Here is a 19025-nt window from a genome sequence, read left to right as displayed (position 1 = left end):
CACCTTCTGGAAGAAAAATGTTAAAATCTCCTGCTATTATGGTGTCTTTGTTTATTTCTCCTTATATACTGTCAAATTTTGCTTTATATATTTTGAGGCTATGTGATTAGTTGCGTAAAAGTTTAGAATTGTCCTATATAGTGAATCAAATATTTTACATTTTTGTAGTGACTCTTTATTTCTAAGGAGGATTTTTTTTTTATCTTAAAGACCACTGGTTTAGTTAAATAATACTTTCTATTCTTTTTAATTAACCTTTTTATATTCTTCTTTTAGATGTCTATGCAAAAACTGTATATATCCAGATTTTGTAATTTTATCCCATCCCACCTTTATTTTTTAACTGAAGCTTTAGATTCATTTTCGTTTGTTATAATTACTGATCTGTTTGGATGTACTTCTCTTATCATATGTTATACTTTACTTTTAATAGGAAAGAAAGATCCTATTAAAAATAAGGTATAATATTTCTTTTATTTCTCCTTTATCTTGCCTTCATTTCCCCATCCCGTTTTTCTTTCTTTCTTTCTTTCTTTCTTTTTTGGATTTTTTTTCCATTCTATTTATTACCTCAGTTGTTTTTAAATCATAGGCTCCCTTTCCTTCTTTTAGAGGTTCTACTAGGTATTTGAACATGCATACTTACCAAGCCTGCAGCTAGTCTCTCGTTACTCTCTTCCTGAGCAGTGCATGTTCCTCAGAACATAATTCCCTAATTTTGCTCCTGCCTCACTGAACTTTCTCCTTTCTGTCCCTTTTGCTGACCTCTCCTCCTCTACCTAATCTCTGATGAATGTTAGAGTGACGCAGGGTTTAGGGCTGGGCCTATTCTCTCTATGACTTCCTGGGCACTCTTATTCTGATCAGCCTTTAAATACCATCTTCTTGCTCATTTATTTACCTGCCTCTTCAGTGAACCCCTTTTATATTCAGACTTATATATTAAACTGCCTACTTGACATCTCAACTTGAATGTTTTAACACAACCATAACTGAGCCCTTGAGTCTCCTTCTGACCCCCCGAGCTGACTGTTCCTCAGATTTCATCTCACCACGTGGCCCCACCATTCCCCCAGGTTTTCAGTTCAGAAATTTAGAGAAAACCCTTGATTTCTTCTTTTTCCTACACCTACTGCATCTAAACCATCAAGTCTTGGCAATTCTTCTTCCTCTCTCTTTAGTGTAGAAAGCCAAATTTCTGTGGAGTTAAAAACAGAATAGAAATGTATATGGCATGGTCAGCTTTCTGTGAAGAATATCTGGTCCTAGCACATTGTTTAGAAGAATTAACAGTGAAATTTATTTTGAAAGTTGTATTTAAATATACTTTAAAATAAAATATAGCATTTGTTTTATGTTTGTGGTATAGGTATTGTGCATATTATGGTAAAGAAAACAATTACAAACACAATTTTTGACAGTTTTCTCAGATTTATGTTTCTTATTCTTCCTCAAAAATATCTTGAAACAGTCAAATGTAATAACCTATTAGTTTCAACAAAACTAAGTGATATATATGGGCTGTGACAATTAATAGAAAATATGCCATTTGTTTAATTAAATATTTAAGTACTAAACCATTATCAATATTTCTATTTGTCCTGAAAATTGGCCTATTGAGGGTTCTTTATCTTTTCTTTCAAGAAAACATTCTGCTAATAGATCTATAATTTTTGCTATTTTGTATAAATAGATTTAAAGTGTTTTGTTATTTGAAAATACTGAGAAAGTATATTAAGTTTCATGAGAGTTTTCCTCTGTTTTCTTCTTTTTAAAAAGATGCATTGCTGTTTGCTCCCTTGGGGTCTGGATATGTGAAGAGCTTGCACAGTGTACAAGCCACCCTCAGGTGAAAGAGGCCATCAATGTGATAGGAGTAACTCTGAAGGTATTACCAGTTTGTGGTGCTGATTGGATATTAAGCCATATCTGAGGCATTTAACAGTTTGAGTTTGAATTAGCCCCATCTTTTTTATCCCCCAAATGACAGAGGGATTGTGATTCCCATTGCATGTGCTGTGAGGCTCCCAGGAGGGGCACCAACGGATGCTCCCCTGCTGGCAGCTGCAGCCTGGCCACGAGTGTCTCGAGTCTTCCTGGACCAGTGGCCAAATGGGTTCCTCTGGTGGCTGGGAAGCTCCTGTCGCAAAGAGGACACCTGTCACCTGTTGGTGGGGGTGACAAGAGAGTGGGGTGTCGTGCTCTGGCCTCTTCAGCAGGCCTGGGAGAGGCCTCCACACCTTCCAGTTAGGCCTCTCAGTGTTCACCATCTGGCTGAATCTTGGGCACTTTAAGGACATCTTTGTTTCTTTGTTTTGTTAATGAGAAGAAGAACTGCCATTCACTGGGCACTCACACTAGGTCAGAGTAATGGCGAACTCTAAATAATTCTGTTAATCTTCAAGACAGCTCTGCAAGATAGATGTTGCAATTTCTGTTTTATACCAGAGGAAATCAAGGCCCAGAGAAATTAGGTCACAAGCCCGAGGCCACACAGGTATAAGTGATGGAACCAGCAATAAAAGCAGATCTGTGTGGCGTTAAAGACATGCTTGAACTTTCACAGGTGCTGTTAGGCTGCCTCTAAGCCAGAGCTCAAATCCTGCTGGATCCTTTCCTAGGTCCTGCTTGGAAATGGTGGTAATAAATAGCATTGCCATTATCACACTTAGGGAACCAGTGAGTGCCTGGTCTCTGCCAGGCGCTGTGCTGAGGGTTTTGTGGAAGTTCTTAGTTCAGGGGTAAGCGTCCTCAGTTTACTGGTGGAGGAACTGAGGTGCAGGATCATTAAGGAACTTGTTCAAGGCTCTAGAATGACCACCTCACTGAGCCAAAGTTCAACCCCTGAACCATCCACCTAACACCAGCATTCAGGCTTCTGCATGCCCTTCTGTGCCCCCTGCCACATGCAGCTATAATAGCAACGGCACTTACAGCTGACGCCTGGGACTGTCGCCATCAGGCCAGCAACAGCCTCTGTACCACCCTTTGTGCATTATCTGCTTCTGCCCATAGTATGACCAGCCAGTGCTGTCTCCCATCCTTGATTTGGCGTCTGGCCCCTGCTTGACCAAACTCAATGCCTCCTGTTCCCCAAGTACACCCTCTGGCCACCCCCATTGCCTCATCCTCCCCTATTTCTCCTCCACAACACCTAGTGGAGGTGGGGGTGGTTGTTGTATTATGGGAGCTGGAAAAACACTTGCTGCTGATCCCTGTGATGAGGAATGGAAAAATTATCCAACCAAAATATCACAGAAGAGTGTCCCTCCAGCCACAGCAGGGTGCTGAGCCCTGACCTTTGTCGGCAAGTTTAATCCGCAGAGCTGCCCTGTGAGGGGAAATGTCAGTGCCACCTCCACTTCACAGATGAGGTAGATGAACTGACTAGGAACTGAAGGAGCTTGCCAAAGCCAAACCCAGAACACTCTGGCCACATGTGTGGAGTTTTACACAACTGAGGTGTGTAGGATACCTCCTGACTCCCAAAGCCATGGAGAAATATTTACATATAATTTATTAAAGTGAAAACAAGTTGGCTATAAATTATAGATCAATGTAGATTCCAATTCATTTTTAAATAGCCTTTTTCAATTCCAAGATCTGTTTTTAAATTTTTATTTTTTCTTAAATCTAGATGTATATAGTTAATGTAAGGTGGTTCCCCCATCTCTACTCCTTCCATGGAAAAACTATGAATAACTCGGTGTGTTAGATTGAAGGAGATAGACACACACAGACACACAGAGTCACGCATCGCATAGTGATGGGGATACATTGTAAGAAGAGTGTCGCTAGGTGATTGCATTGTTGTGTGAACATCATAAAGAATATTACAGAAACCTAGATGGTTTCTGGACTGTGTGGGATGGCCTGTTGCTCTGAGGTTATAAACCTATACAGCACACTACTGTACTAAATACTGTAGGAACTGAATATTCAATTGGAACACAATGGTAAGTACTTGAGTATTTAAACATGTCTAGACATAGAAGAGGTACAGTAAAAATATGGCACTATAAGCTTATGGGACTAGTGTTGTATATGCGGTGCTTACCAAATGTTTCCAAAACATATTTGGGAGGTACATGACTGTATATATATTTCTATATAGTATAGGAAGGAGATGGAAATTGATAACAGAGTAGAGGGACAGATATTCTTTCTGCAACTTTTCTATAATTATGAGGGAAAATATAAGACACCAGAAAAACAATGCGGTTACCACATATTGAGCTCTCACTCTGTCCGCTATCCCAGCACAGCATGGAGATTGTCCTGTTGAATCCTCCCCCCTCTGGATAGCAGCAAAAGAGAAGAGGACTGAGGAAGGTCAAAGAACTGACTCCAGCTTGAATTGCTAAGAAAGCAGAGGGATCAGGATGCAGCCAAGTTGTTCTGTCTTTAACCATTATTAATAACAGGAAACTCATTGACTTAAGTCCTGGTCTCTGAGGACACCTCCCTCCCCACTTCCCTCCTCTCCTGCCTCCCTCTAGTTTCCGTGTTGCTGTGGCAACTGGGTTGTTTTACCTAAGGACATAGCACATAAATCGAAGAAATGAGGACTGGGAGGGAAAGAGTTGCTACAAGGAACGAGGAGAACAACCACCACTATGAGAACAGGGGACTCTAGGAGGCTTTGGGACTCTGCCAGGAGGGAGAGAAATGGAGAAAGAGGAGGCAGTGGGGGCCTTGGCCCCACCCCCAGCCCAGCCTCAGCCTGCTTCGTGGGTAGCGGAGAGTGCAAGCTCTGGCAGGGCTTCCTGCTTTACGGGCTCCACATAAAGCCAGCACCACCCCTCTTGTAAGAACCCTTCAGAAATGCCCTGCAAGGGTGACCTAGGTGCACCCATGAATGTGCAGAGCATTCCACTCAGCAAGGTGTTGGTTGGCTGGTTTGTTTATGGTGGGGTAGCAGATGGATGGCAGGCATGGGGTGGTTGGGGGAGGTGGTTCTAAGCCACAGCCATACTCACCAACTCTTGTGAACTGCCCAGCCCTGCTCCTTCTCCCACCTCATCTTCTGAGACATGACTGACTTTCCTCCTTCTCCTTACCCCACTGTTTCTGGCTTTGAGTCCTGCCAGCTGTACTTCCTGAATGCCCATTGAATACCCATCGTCCGTCCCACCCACTGCCCAAGTCCATCCCTCACACACTCACCCTGCCAATACTCAGCCTCCTGATCAGAGTCACCAGTCCTAGACTGGCCCCCACAGATTACTGTTCATACCACTGTCAGAGGGATCTGTCCACGCACAGGCTGACCTGTGCAGCTCACAGGCTGGAGCGCTCAGCATGGCACTCTGTTGGTGTTCTATGACTATATGCTGGAGAAGTGAGAGAGCAAATGAATGGCTTATTTCATCTCCACCATTCCCCACCTCCTTCATTACATGTCAGTAACACCACCCTGCCTGCAGCCCCCTGTATCCGACCGACCTTTCCTACCTTGGTGCCTGGGCCTTGCCACCCATACCTGGAAGGAGACCCCACATGCCCCCTGCATTCTCCAGGCACAGCTTAGCTCTCCTCTCCCTCCACAATGCCTTCTCTCTGCCTGTTTTCCCCCAAGCCTCATGTCCCACTCCTGTCTGCCCATAGCTTTTGTGTCTTGTCTGTGGGCTCTCGTAATTTTCCCTTGTCTGTTTCCAGCTTCTTGAGTTCAGAGCTTTGCCAGCCTTATCTTTCCACCTGGTGACTCTGCCACTGTGGTGCATCAGCAACACACACAGTGCCCACTCATGTTCTCCCACTCTCTCAGAGTTTCATCTTCACCTTAGGCACACCACGCACATCCTTAAGGGGGCCATGCTAGGCATTAAAGATACAGTGGTGAACAATATATGCAGGAAAATAACAAACAAAAAGGTCAGCGCTGATAGCCTGTAATGCTGTGAAGGAGATCTAATAGGGGAATAGGATGAAGCTGAAGAGCTGAGGGGGTGGGCCACCACCCAGCTCTTGGGGGGGGGGGGGGCGGTGTGGTGGCCTCAGGGAGGAGATGACATTTTGTGCCACAATTTGAAAGGTATAACAATGCAAGCCACATGCAGACCTGGGGATTAAGTGTTCCAAGCAAAGTTGGGAAGGAGCAGGTGCAAAGGCCATGGGGCAGAAGCAAGCCAGAGTGTTTGAGAGATGGAACAAGGCCAGTGGAAATTGGGTCATCTGGGATGTGAGGTCTCTGTGGCCAGAGAAGGCTGTGAAGAGCCCCTGAGTGCAACGACTACAACCCTGGGTTTAGCTAGTGCCTCTCAGGTAGGGGTAGTCAGTAACTGTTTATTCTGTAGAATTAAAAACCTTTCCCTTATCTTCTTCCTTATTCTGTACATTTGTCACTGGGGCACTAAAAGTTGATGATGGTCTGCTTCATGTGGCTTAGAGTGAGGTGTCCCTAGACTAGGGTCAGCGACGAACCTTTCCTGCTGTAGATAATGAGATATGGATAATGGTGTAGCCCCATGTTCTGGCCAGGGAGGGAAGCAGAGGGTGCCCTTGTCCCTTCTGTGCTCTCCCAGCATGAAAAAGTAAGACCTTGAAGGTGCTGCCCTTAGACATGCTGCCTCGCAATCAATGGAAGCATCCAGCCCTTGGTGGTGACTTGAGATGCATGCCAGCCTCAGGAAACATACTCAAAATAATTGAGTATACCATAATTCATTAGTTGTCTTCTCCTACACTCTAATTTTACACATTCTTAGTATGTTATACATGTAGGTCAAGTTTTATTTCATAGGATAGAAAGCCATTTGATCAATCCCTGTTTCTCCATGTGTAAAATGAAAATAACATCTACCTTGCAGAGCTGTCAGTGAAGATTTATCAGTGAGAGAATGAGTAAAATCCTTGTAAAAGCTTCAGTGTATGGGGGTACATTTTAATTTTCTCTAGTTGTCAAAAATATGATTTATGTGAGCTGAATAAGAAATTTGAATTATGGTTTTAATTTCCAAATGAGTAAATGAAAGCTCCTTGTTCCTGTAGAACGTTATGTAAATTAACACAGTGAGGCTAGAGAAGAGACAGTTTTAAAATGGTGATGTGACAATGTCTAAACTCTGTGGTAATAGGACATATTTTTCATCAATTTGAGGCAAAACAGATAAATGTAATCTATAAGGAACTGAGAAGAAATAACTATTTTGTCCTTAAGAATGATACACCTGTTAAGTTATGTGTCTGCTTTGGGATTCGGTTTCCTTTTATAGTTTCCCAACAAAATCGTGGCCCAGGTAGCTTGCGATGTCCTTCAGTTGCTGGTTTCCTACTGGGAGAAGCTTCAGATGTTTGAAACCTCTCTGCCTCGGAAAATGGCAGAAGTAAGTCTTTTTTTCTGTAATACTAAAACATAAGCATTTCCTTTTTACTGTATTTGATATTTAATTAATTATAGATATTCAAATAATTGTTAGAGAACCAACTATTAAATTGCCACAAGTCACTCGTTTTAAGATTAAGTTAGACTGGTTCTTCTCAGCTGTGATTTCAGGCACTATGTAAAGAAGCCAGCAGTATTCCAGACAGAGGCTTATACTTGGGGAGTTTGAAAGGCAGGCACGACCACAACAAAGAGACCTTTTGTAGATTGGGCTTCATTCATCAAGAGCAATTTGGATGGTGCCAACAAGGAGTAGGCAGCTGGTTATGATGCCCTCCGTGAGGGGTGGAGGGGGGCAGCTGTTGTGTAAAACAGAAGTCTCTCCCAGACTAAAGCCCTGGACCACACTTTTCTGCCCTAGCATGATTACCGGCTGTAATGAGATTGCTACCACGATAACCTTTGTGGGGGTAACTGGTAGGAAAGAGGGGCGGAAGGAATAGGAAGAATCTTCCCAACAGTCATATCCTGAAGGCCACTTGCATCCAAGTGTGCTTTGCCTGTACACAAGCAGGCAGCTTCACTCCCGTAGGTGTCCATGGGATAAGGCACTTCTACTGATTTTTGTAGCTGCACTTTAAAAACATGCCCTGTTCTTATACATCCAGTGGTAACTCTTCGAGGAAACTTCATTTGTCCCCATGAGGTATTACAAGGAGAGAGAAGTGATATTGATTTATTTTCTCTCAGCCCTAGACAGATTTCACTGGAAAGAACACTTTGTTCTCTCAGAGATACGTTAAAAGGCACAAGTGATTTTTGACCTTAAGTGACCTAGAGTGAAATGGAGTTTGGACATGGGAACATAAAGTGCTCTGAAATGGAAAGTAGGGTTTTGGGGTGACGATGTAATTTATCATCTAAATGGGACTGCTTTTGAGAATAAAAGGGGTGCTGTTTACACCAGGATAGCAGGTGGAGATGTAGGGTAATTTACAATAAAACTAAAATGGGAGCATTTTCATAATTATTTTTAGAAGTATTTTTTTACTTCACTATGAAAACTGTGGAAACCAATGTTCAGAATTATGTGACTGCAGAGAGAAATACTCTTTTCTCTGCCTTCCCTCCTAATTTTTCAACCAGAAAAGTAGAGTGGAAACTGGATGTGGCCCCATTGTCTTTCCCTAATTTTCAAGATCACCACACAGCTGGCCCTCTGCTTTGTACCACCTTTCTCTGGTGAGTTGGCACCAAGCTGGGTTGCAAGGCCATCGTGGGACTCCTAACATAGGCTTACAAAGGCTTACAAATATGGTCTGTTTGATTGGGGATTTATCTTTTATGCAGATCCTCGTGGCCACAGTTGCTTTTCTTTTACCAAGTGCAGAGTACTCCTCAGTGGAAACAGACAAGAAGGTAGGTGGCACATTAACTAAGTTTTTCCTAGAGTTTTTTTTATTTTAATGTAAGGTAAAATGATAAATAATGTTACAACTAGTGATATCCTTTGTAATATCCTTCTCTATTGGCCTTAACAGTCTTTTTTGTGAAAATGCTACTTATTTATTTATTTATTTACTTACCTACTTATCTAGCACCTGCATGTCCACTGAATACTGGGTGTAGGGATAATTCTCTTATTATTACATGTAGTGAGGTTTAAGAGACTGCAGCATAAGCTACCGGGCATGTTCTTCTTCCAGTTTATTGTGTCCTTGCTACTCTGCCTCTTGGACTGGTGCATGGCATTGCCCGTGAGTGTCCTTCTCCACCCCGTGTCCACAGCGGTCCTAGAGGAGCAGCATTCGGCCAGAGCCCCCTTGCTGGATTATATCTACAGGGTGAGTCTACACCTGGGCCTGGGGGAATGGAGTGTGGGTTTATATGACAGAGAACCACCAAAATATGTCTTATGCATGTACTTATTTGTCATTGCCCTTTTGAAAAGGATTTATGGTGGCTTAAACGTTTTCTTAAAAAATAAATAACTTGGCTGGGCACGGTAGCTCACGCCTGTAATCCCAGCACTTTGGGAGGCCGAGGCGGGCAGATCACAAGGTCAGGAGATTGAGACCATCCTGGCTAACATGGTGAAACCCCGTCTCTATTAAAAGTACAAAAAATTAGCCGGGCGTGGTGGCGGGTGCCTGTAGGCCCAGCTACCCCGGAGGCTGAGGCAGGAGAATGGCGTGAACCTGGGAAGCAGAGTTTGCAGTGAGCCGAGATCTCGCCACTGCACTCCAACCTGGGCAACAGAGTGAGACTCCATCCCAAAAAAAAAAAAAGTAAATAACTTAAGGACTGAAAGCAGAACAGATGTAAAGAAGCAGTGGTTAGTTACCAAGTTAAAGATGCATGCATTTTACATGACTATCATCTTTAATCTTTAAACAACTGCAGTTTTGTCAGAATTCTTCAATTTTCATGGAACATGTTCTATGTCTACTTAAAGAACTGTTCATATTATAGGGATATCTACATTAATTTTTTCCCTAGGGCAAGTAGCTTCTTTTTAAAAGATTAATTTATTTTTGTTGATACATATTAGATGTACATATTTTCAGGGTACATTTGATAATTTAATACATTCACGTAATCAAATCAGGGTAATTGGGTTGTCTGTCTTAAATGTTTATCTTTTCTTTATGCTAGGGACACTGGAATTATTCTCTTCTAGCTATTTTGAAATCTACAGTTGATTAATGTTAACTACAGCCACCCTACTAATCTATAGAACACCAGGTCTTATTTCTTTTATCTATTTGTATACAGCATTAGTTTGACAAAATCTGTTTATCAAAGGAAGAAAAAGGTTTAATGGTCTTAATAATCGTTTTGCCTCAAAAAAATCTTAAGAAATAAATTAAGGAACTATGTCACATCAAAGTAATTAGCGTCATCATTTTTATAACATTTAAAATATTCTTAGTTAACCCCCCATCCCTTCCCCCTACACACATACACACTGATGACTAGGTGTGGCATTTGCTCTGGATTGCTTATAATATCCTTCTGTAATTTGTCTTAACAGTGTCTCTCAAACCTTGGTTGTTTGTTTAGCATTTGCATGTCCACTGAATAATTACTGCTATGGAGGGAAAATTCTGTGGTTTATTCTTTTAGTAAGAAACCTTTAATAATAAAAAAGAGTCCAAGTCACAGACTGATTACTTTGTTGCCTTGTTTTTAAAAGTATTACTTTAAAAAAAAAAAAAAACACCTAATTGTGGTTGAAATTCTACTAAAAAGTATTTGTGTATTCTTAAATGGTTTCTTCAGTAGTCAAAGATTTTAATAACTATATTAGGATTCATTAGATACTTCTGTTGTTTTTGTGGCTTATAAACCTGTACAGAGCTTGGTTTGGGCCAACGGCATTAGCCACAATCACTTTTGTAAATCTCTTTTCTGAGTTCTTTCTTTTCTTAAAGATTTCTCTTAAAATTGCTTTACCACTGTAAAAGTCACCTCATAGTAAAAATTCATAAATTTACTAAATAACTGTTTGTTTTGTATTTTAAAAGTAAACTTTTTATTGAAGTATAATATGCTTCCAGAAAACTGCATCAGTCTGTAAGTGAAAGCCTGGTGAATTTTTACCAAGTGAGCATGCTTGTAAAATCAGAGTCCAGATCAGGAAACAGAACATTCCTGGCATCCTGGAAGCCTTCTCTGTGCCTCCCCGTAGCCACTGGTCCCATACCCATGTCCAGGGATAGCCGCTATCCTGTGTAACAGAGCAGAGTAGTTTTGCCTGTTTTGAACTTTATACAAGAGTCATACAGTATATCCTCTTTTGTCTGACATCTTTTGCTCAACATTATTTTTGAGTGATTTATTCAAACCGTTGTGAATATTTGCAGATTTTTCACTCTTGGTGATATATAGTATTACATAGAATAAACCACAATGTATTTATACATTTTACTGTTCATAGACATTTGGATAGTTTAGAGTTTTGGACCAATAAAATGTGAATATTCAAGGTTGTTTTTTTTTTTTTTTTGGGGTACATATACGTATGCATTTCTATTGGGTGTATACCTAGGAGTGAAGTTGCTGGAATACATGTATTCTGCCTTATTGGTGAACACCAAATAATTTTCCAAAGTAGTTGTGCTAGTTTACACATAACGTGTGGTCTTAATGTGCATTTCCTACATTTATTGCATTTTGGCTACTAGAAATTAATTCTCTCAGTGATTGCAGCTTAATTTTTAAATTAATAAGAGAGCTGCCATAAGGATTTTCCTATACTGCATTTTTTGCTAGGAAGAGGGCATAGTCAAGTGGTTGCCCTGACAACTGTAATTCTTGGTACTTATTTACAAAGGGTACCTGACCACAAGGCCTCTTGCCATGTCAGCAAACCAAAGCTAGTCACCTAAAAGTGAATTTACTTTACATAAATATATTTAACCCAATGGTGTTTTCTTATTTTCTCAAGTATTACCTTGATTCTTATAAAAATCAGTGTTTGGAGTTGATGATCTTGAATTTATGATTAAAAAGGGAAATCTGTTACAATTATTACCTCATTTATGCATTTTGGCATATTCAAGATGATTTGTGTTTGCATGGCTTGTATGTGTACAAAGGCTCAAATGAGTAGATAGATCTTCAATCAACTGCAATTTGTAAACAACCAGTGAACTTTCAGGAACTAATCTTGTGAAAATAAGAATAATTTAAAAATTGTATTAAGTTAGCCCTTACAATTTATGGCGTCATGAGTTATACTAATTTAAACTCATGACTGGTCATGACGTGCACTAATGGTCTCTGCTTGTTGTGCTCATTCCACCCTCCACCGCGATTGGCCTGTCCCACCACTACCCTTCATCCCCTGATTAGTTCCTTCTACCTGTGCCACCTTTGGTGGACAGGAGGGGGACTTAAGTATGTGCAATCACACAGAATGTGAATAAGTACTTTTTAACTTTTACTTTCCTTTTGCCTTGAGAACATATTTCTTGGCATTGATATGAAAGGAGCAAAATAAATTTGCTAATAGCAAGAAGATATTTAAGAGTGGTCATTCCATTTCCAGCTAGGACCAAGCAGGAGTCCTAGCTGCCAAGTGCTACAGTAGTTTGACAGATTGTCAGGGGACACGCGGTGAGTAGCATCCGTGGTGCACATGGCCTCTGTTTTCACAGGTTTTGCACTGCTGTGTGTGTGGCTCAAGCACATACACCCAACAGAGTCACTACATACTGACCCTGGCTGACTTGTCATCCACGGATTATGACCCCTTCCTGCCACTGGCAAATGTGAAGAGCTCTGAGCCAGTCCAGTATCATTCATCAGCAGAATTGGGTAACCTGCTGACTGTTGAAGAGGGTGAGTATTCTTTCAGGTATGAAATCTTGTGGGAAGGAAAAGGAAGGATTTAGCCTTTAGCCATGCTTGCTCTACTATTTTTTTTTTTAATCTAGTTGTTGAAGTTGAAATCCTAGTTCCTGGAGTCCTCTGTGATGGCAAATTCTGCCTTCCTTGTTTCTTCTTTTTTTCTCCTCTGTTTTCCCATTTTAGTAGTTCAAATGGTTTTTGTATTATTGAAGACAGGTATGTCTCAAATCCATGGAACTCACAAAAAAGGCTCATTTTCTATCCTCAAGGAGCTTTACATCTAATGGAAAACACACAGTGAAGTCCAGAAGGACTCACTGTGGACTGGTAGCACCATGAGGGCTTTCCATGAAGAAGGACTTAAGCCAGACTTAGCAGGGTGGGCAGGTGTTGAAAGGAGCTCATAGATTGTTCCAAGTTAGGAGAGCATCATAAAAAGAGATGGAAATTTACTTGCTACAGTTTTAGATTTGCTCTGCTCATAGCAGAGAGTCCATTTCAGAGCATATAGGGATTGTCAGGACTTAGAGCCTGCTGTATTTCTTACTTAAGCACCCCTCTCCCCAGAATGATAAGAGCCCAGCTTTGGGCCTTGGAATGGGAGTAGAATGTGGGTATATTGTCTATACATATGATAAAATTGCATAGAACCAAACACACACACACACACAAATGCATGCATGTAAAACTGGTGAACACTGAGTAATACAGATGGATTATTATCAATGTCAATTTCCTGACTGTGATATTGTCCTATAGGTATGCAAGATGTTACCCTGAGATGAAGGGTATTTGAGGTCTCTCTGTATTACTGCTTACAACTGCATGTGAATCTTCAGTTGTCTCAACACTAAAAATTAGAAGAAGGCCAAGCATGATGGCTCCCACCTGTAATCCCGTCACTTTGGGAGGCCAAGGCGAGCAGATCACTTGAGCACAGGACCACTTGAGTCTGTGAGGTCAAGGCTGCTGTGATCAGCGCCACTGCACTCTAGCTTGAGCGACAGAGTGAGACTCTATCTTAAAAAAAAAAAAATTAAAGAGATGTAGGTGTGAAGTGTTAGATCATCCATGAAAATTGTATGGACTTCACAAGTTAAAAACCTAGGCCCAAGACTAGAACCTTGTGGGCAGAAACATCCTTAAGGACAGCAGAGTGAGGGAATGTCACCAGGAAAGCAAAGTCAGGGAAGTGGAAAGAGGACCAAGAAAGAGTCATTTCTAGCAAGTCAAGGAAGAAAGCAAATAAGAAGTTGAGAAAGGTCACCAGTGCTAGTTGCTTCAGAAAGCTTAGGGAAGGTGAGAATGAAACAGGAGCTGTTATATTTCCCAACTAGGTGTTTGGTGGTAGGTTTTGCCAGAGCACTTTCACCAGAGTGGTGGGTCCAGCCAGATAACATGAGCAGGTGACCTGTGCAGTGACAGTCAGATCCCTGAGTCAGACTCCTTTTGTGAGGCCCTTAGTGGAAGGAGGAAGGACACAGCAGGCAGTGGCTGGGTGAGGGAGGACAAAGGTCCAGGGGTATGCTTGCAGCACTACAGAGTCTGGAGCAAGGTTCAAGCTGACATGAAGGGGAAGGTGAGATGAGGATGAAAAAGACAGGACTGGGGGTGACAGTCATGAGCAAGGGCTTCAAATCTAGCAGTCCTGATTTTAGCTGCATTTTGTAGATGAGCAAACTGAGGTTAAGGGATATTCCCAGGGGTGTGTACAAGTCAGAAGTAAGGGAGGTGGAATTTGAACCTAAGATTTAATGATCAAGTTCCTAAAATGCATTATTTACTCTGAAAGTTTTGACGTGGAGTAGACTTAACACTCTTGTTTTGAGTTGTGTTGGTGGTGGATGGTACATGGTTCATTTTCATGTTGTTCTCTTGATTTGTTCTCCATTTATTTAATCATTTAATTGTTTATTTCTGGAGCTCCACTGTCTGTTAACTGCAATGTCTGCTTTACTTTTTCCCCCACAATGATAAATTATTTTTATTAAGTAATTGAAACAACTCTTAATCTATTTCGTTGTTCCCTACTGTAAGTTCATATGTCTTATAATAAAATTAACTTGTTTTTTCCTAAAGTCATCAATTTATACTCATCCACATGAGTATATCCCCAAAACATGGCTATCCCTAAAATAGGTTCACCATTTATTATGAGTTGTCACTTAAAAATAGCAGAAGATAAATAGGTTATTGAAAAAGGGAAAACCTAAAAATATACATTTAAATTCTGGCACCATTTTTCTTTCAGTGTACAATACTCTTTGGGAAACATTCCCAAGATAGTTCTAAAGTACTAAAAATAATTGCTTAAACCTCTCTGACAAAGGAGTTTTTAAAATTCACTGACATATTAACTAAGCAAATAGGCAAGATGCTTAAAAATATATTGGTGTGCACGTCCTTGCCAAGCGGATACATCATATAGAAAGTGAAAAGGAAAAATAAAGGTGATAGCGTGGGTATTTTAGGTTAAGCAAGAAAGAGCTCAAATTTGAGGGTATTTTTTTTCACTCAATGTAATGCTTCATCATCCATAACAAAACTATCTCTGGTCAGGGTGGCCGGGCGTGGTGGCCGACGCCTGTAATCCCAGCACTTTGGGAGGCCAAGGCAGGTGGATCACGAGGTCAGGAGATCCAGACCATCCTGGCTAACATGGTGAAACCTTATCTCTACTAAAAATACAAAAAATTAGCTGGGCATGGTGGCAGGTGCCTGTAGTCCCAGCTACTCAGGAGGCTGAGGCAGGAGAATCGCTTGAACCCGGGAGACGGAGGTTGCAATGAGCCATGATCGCACCACTGCACTCCAGCCTGGTGACAGAGCAAGACTCCATCTCGGGGGGAAAAAAAATTATTTATGTTGGTTTTCACCTTTCTCTGGGATCTCGTTGAGTAGCTTAATAATCAACCTTCTGAATGCTTTATCTGGTATTTCAAAGATTTCATCTTGGTTTGGATCCATTGCTAGGAAGCTAGTGTGATCTTTTCAACCTTGTTTTATCATATTACCTGTATTTTCTGGTTCCTTCTCATTTGTGTAGACTGTTTCTTCAAATTGTTCTTGAATTTATTCTTGATTTGACTTTTTTTTTTTAATTTCTTTTTTCCCCCTCTTCAAGATGTGGCTTTAATGTTTATAGTTTATTATAGCCTAATTTGATTTTGCTGCTTTTAGGGGTGAAGACTCTACATGAGTTTCTTGGTTATAGAGAGTCTTTGTATGCTGACTTTCTCAGATGCTGATTGTAGTAGTTTTGTACTCGGGGTGTGGGCAATTTCATTGTCTCCTGTGGAATTGGAATGGCAAGGATCTCTTGAAGCTTATCTTATTTCCCCGTGTTAGGCACTTTTTTATTGTTTAATTTTCCCCCAGTATTTTATTTACTCTCTTGATGATCCAGGCTTCAGGCCAGTAGGGGAAGTATCCCTAGATAGAAACCAGTTGCAGCTAAAGCAGGTGGTTAGATACAATACACAATGGTGGGCTGAGGCCCCAGCCTTGATTAATGTGGCTAGGGGATCTCTCAGTTAGATGCACTGAGTTTTATCAGGGTGAAGAGTGGGAACTAATCCACCTCCCCTGTCAGGCCAGCAAGAAAGTTACCCACCTCCCAGCCTCACTCCTGTCCTAATGTTTCAGCTGTTCACATCAGACAGGCACCTCTTTTCATCTGTAGGGATGAGGGATGTTGATGTTCCATATAGAAAGGAATTGTGACTCTGCCTCTTGTGCAAGCCTAAACTTGGAGAGTGCTTCTGTGAGGATGCAGCCACCGTGAATTGTTCCAGGAGGGCTATCTGTAGGTACATTCATGCTGAATTCGCATGGGAGAAGTTCCAGTTGTGTCTATGGTGGTGGACAAGGTGGAGAACAAGGACCCCTTCTCCACGACCCTTCACAAGCATGCAGGCTGCCTGCCTGTTGGGTTAGAGGTGCAGACTTTCCCTGTTGCACCCAGCACTGCAATTGTGTCTGCTGCAGGAGACTTCCAACTGGCAGAAAGATGTGGGACTCAAGACCTGCTGTCCAAATTCTTTTGTCCCATGGGGTGTTCCCTTGATGTGGTGCTCTCCCACTTTCCCTAGGAATAGGAGTTCTTGATAGCCAGACTACAGTGACTGCTATTGCTCTTCTGGGTCTAGCCACCCAGTGGGGCTGCCACACTCCAGGTTGCTGCTGGGAAATGTCTGCAGGTGATCCGGTGATGTAACCTTTCTTCAAGTCTCCCAGCAGTGGGTACCAGCACCAGCTCTGATGGAGGTGGCAGGGGAGTGATGTAGACTCTGTGAGATTCCTTGGTTATAGATATGCTTAGTGTGCTGGCTTTCTTGAATGCTGGCTTTAATTGTAGTTAACTTTCACTTCGACAGGCTCAGGACCTCTGGTGGCTAGAGTATTATAGGCAGTGGTGATAGCTGAGGTCATTCAGCCATTTTCTCCTTCCTGGGCAGTGTTATTCCATCTGTAGATGCTGTAGTGGGCTGCATCAGCTAGCTTGCAGCCATGAGGTGGTGCTTGCAAGAGACCACCAGCTGCAGTACTAGCTGTGGGTTTGAGCTTGCCCTAAATTGCCTAGGGGAAGTAATCTGGTTCTGAGGCAATGAGCAGGGCTGTAAAGCTCCCACAAGTTTATGTCCTTTGTGTTAAGCTACCAAGGTGGGTGCAGGGATACATACCAACAGGTGGGGATAGGGTTGAGCAGGTCTGTGCTCTGACTCTCCTTGAGTGGGGCCAGCCGTGGCTCCTTTGAGGGTCAGGGGGTGGTTTTCAGGGTAATGTTCCAGAGATAGTATAACTGCCTCTGCTGCACAGAAGAGTTCACAATGGGAGTGGAGAGTAGCAGGCAGCAGTAAGCCTTGCCCAGCTCCCATGCAGTTGGCAAGGCAGGTCTCACTCCCTCAGTGTTCTACTAGCAGCACCAGGTTTAGATCCAGGCAGTCTGCACGCAGAACCCAGATCTGCCACAGGCCATAAACTTTCCCACCTGGCTTTCGGGTAGTGACCCTCCTGTCTGCCCATGAGGCAGATGTGTCTGCAGTGCACTTCCCTGCCCCCCCCCCCCGCCCCCACTCCCATTGGTTCTGGTCAAAGGAGTTTATCCCTGCTTGAGATTATATCACGAAATTCAGTTAGGAGCATCTTTCACCCTGCAACCCCTTTCTGAGCTAGTTGACTGGCTTCCCCAAGGTCCCCTGTGAGATATATTCAGGTATGGCTTCCCTCGGTTTATGCTGGAGACTGAGAATGCCTGCAAGGCATTTCCTGCTGCTGCTTCTACTTTTATGTTTCTCATCACTCCCTTAAGCAGTTCCAGCTCTGGGTAGGGTTAAGGCCTTCTCCCATGACCTGGATTTTCAGATTCCCTCATAGGGATGTGTATTCTGAAGGTAGTCTCCCCCGACTCACACTCTGAGGATTTATAGTTTTTTACCTGTCTCATGGAGTAGACTTCAGCTTTCTGCGTCTTTCAAAGGATCTGTGGATTCTTGCAGTTTTCCTGTTGAGTTCCTGTATTGCTCCTTGGAAAAAAGTTCACAGTGTGAATCTCTACACACTGTTCTGTCCTTCCCAGTGGGAGAGGCATGCTAACACTGCCTCCAATCTGCCATCTTCTGGATTTGCTTCTATAGCCCTATGCACTTCTGTCGGCAGGTTTTATATTGGGCTGTGCGATTTGACCTACAAGCCAGTAGATGGTGTTTATGGGTAAAAGCTGGCTGTGGGCAAGGTGGCTAGGTATATACTTGATCCTTGTTTACCAGCAGAAGCTCTCTATTGCCTCAGGCAATGGAGTGATCCATGGAATGCACAGTGGTCTGAGCTCACTGCTTAGCCCTGGGTGGGCAGGGGGCAAGATGGGTTGAGCCAGACTGGACAGGCTCATTTACAGCTCCCCTGGTGTTGGGCACAAGTAGCAGTGCTGAGGGAGAATCCAGTGGGCAGCGATCAGGTGCCCAGTGGTGTGCCTAGACATGGAGCTGGGAAATCTCCTTGGCTCCTAGTTCTCTGCACAGGCAGAGGGGCACCTAAACTCCTGATCAGGAGAGCGGGTTTGGGTGCTCCAGGTACCTATAAGTCTGCCTGGGCTTGGAGTGCAAAAGGCTCTGCTATACTACAGTCTCTGCACAAGAAAGGTGGGGTGGCTCAGGCTGGTAACCCAGATGAGCAGGCACTGCAGCTACCTGGAGATATGCCTGGGCATGGGGTGGAGAGGACCCCACTTCACCATGGTCTCTGCACAGGAAGGGCAAGTTAGCTCAGTCTGCTGATTCAGATGAGTGGGTGCTCTGAATTCTTGGAGATCTGCTGGGGCATGGAGTGGAATGGGCTCCACTGTACC

The 19025-nt window shown here is 42.6% G+C and overlaps 1 protein-coding gene across 20 annotated transcripts in view; it reads left to right on the top strand.

Moving 5' to 3' along the window:
- Positions 1-19025, top strand: part of RALGAPA2 (Ral GTPase activating protein catalytic subunit alpha 2) — a 326217-nt gene that overhangs the window by 179498 nt on the left and 127694 nt on the right. For all 20 annotated transcript variants that reach the window (XR_010154291.1, XR_001712145.4, XM_063803184.1 and 17 more), the window contains 5 exons: positions 1780-1888; positions 7215-7325; positions 8675-8743; positions 9031-9168; positions 12487-12670. Coding sequence is in view for 18 of the 20 variants with exons in the window: in XM_063803184.1 (XP_063659254.1) it covers positions 1780-1888; positions 7215-7325; positions 8675-8743; positions 9031-9168; positions 12487-12670 (611 nt within the window). In the remaining 2 variants the exon portion in view is untranslated. The remainder of the gene's footprint in view (positions 1-1779; positions 1889-7214; positions 7326-8674; positions 8744-9030; positions 9169-12486; positions 12671-19025) is intronic.

The sequence above is a fragment of the Pan troglodytes genome, chromosome 21 (assembly GCF_028858775.2).
Source record: "Pan troglodytes isolate AG18354 chromosome 21, NHGRI_mPanTro3-v2.0_pri, whole genome shotgun sequence".
Taxonomy (NCBI): Eukaryota; Metazoa; Chordata; class Mammalia; order Primates; family Hominidae; genus Pan; species Pan troglodytes.
This window is presented reverse-complemented; position numbering and strand designations above follow the sequence as displayed.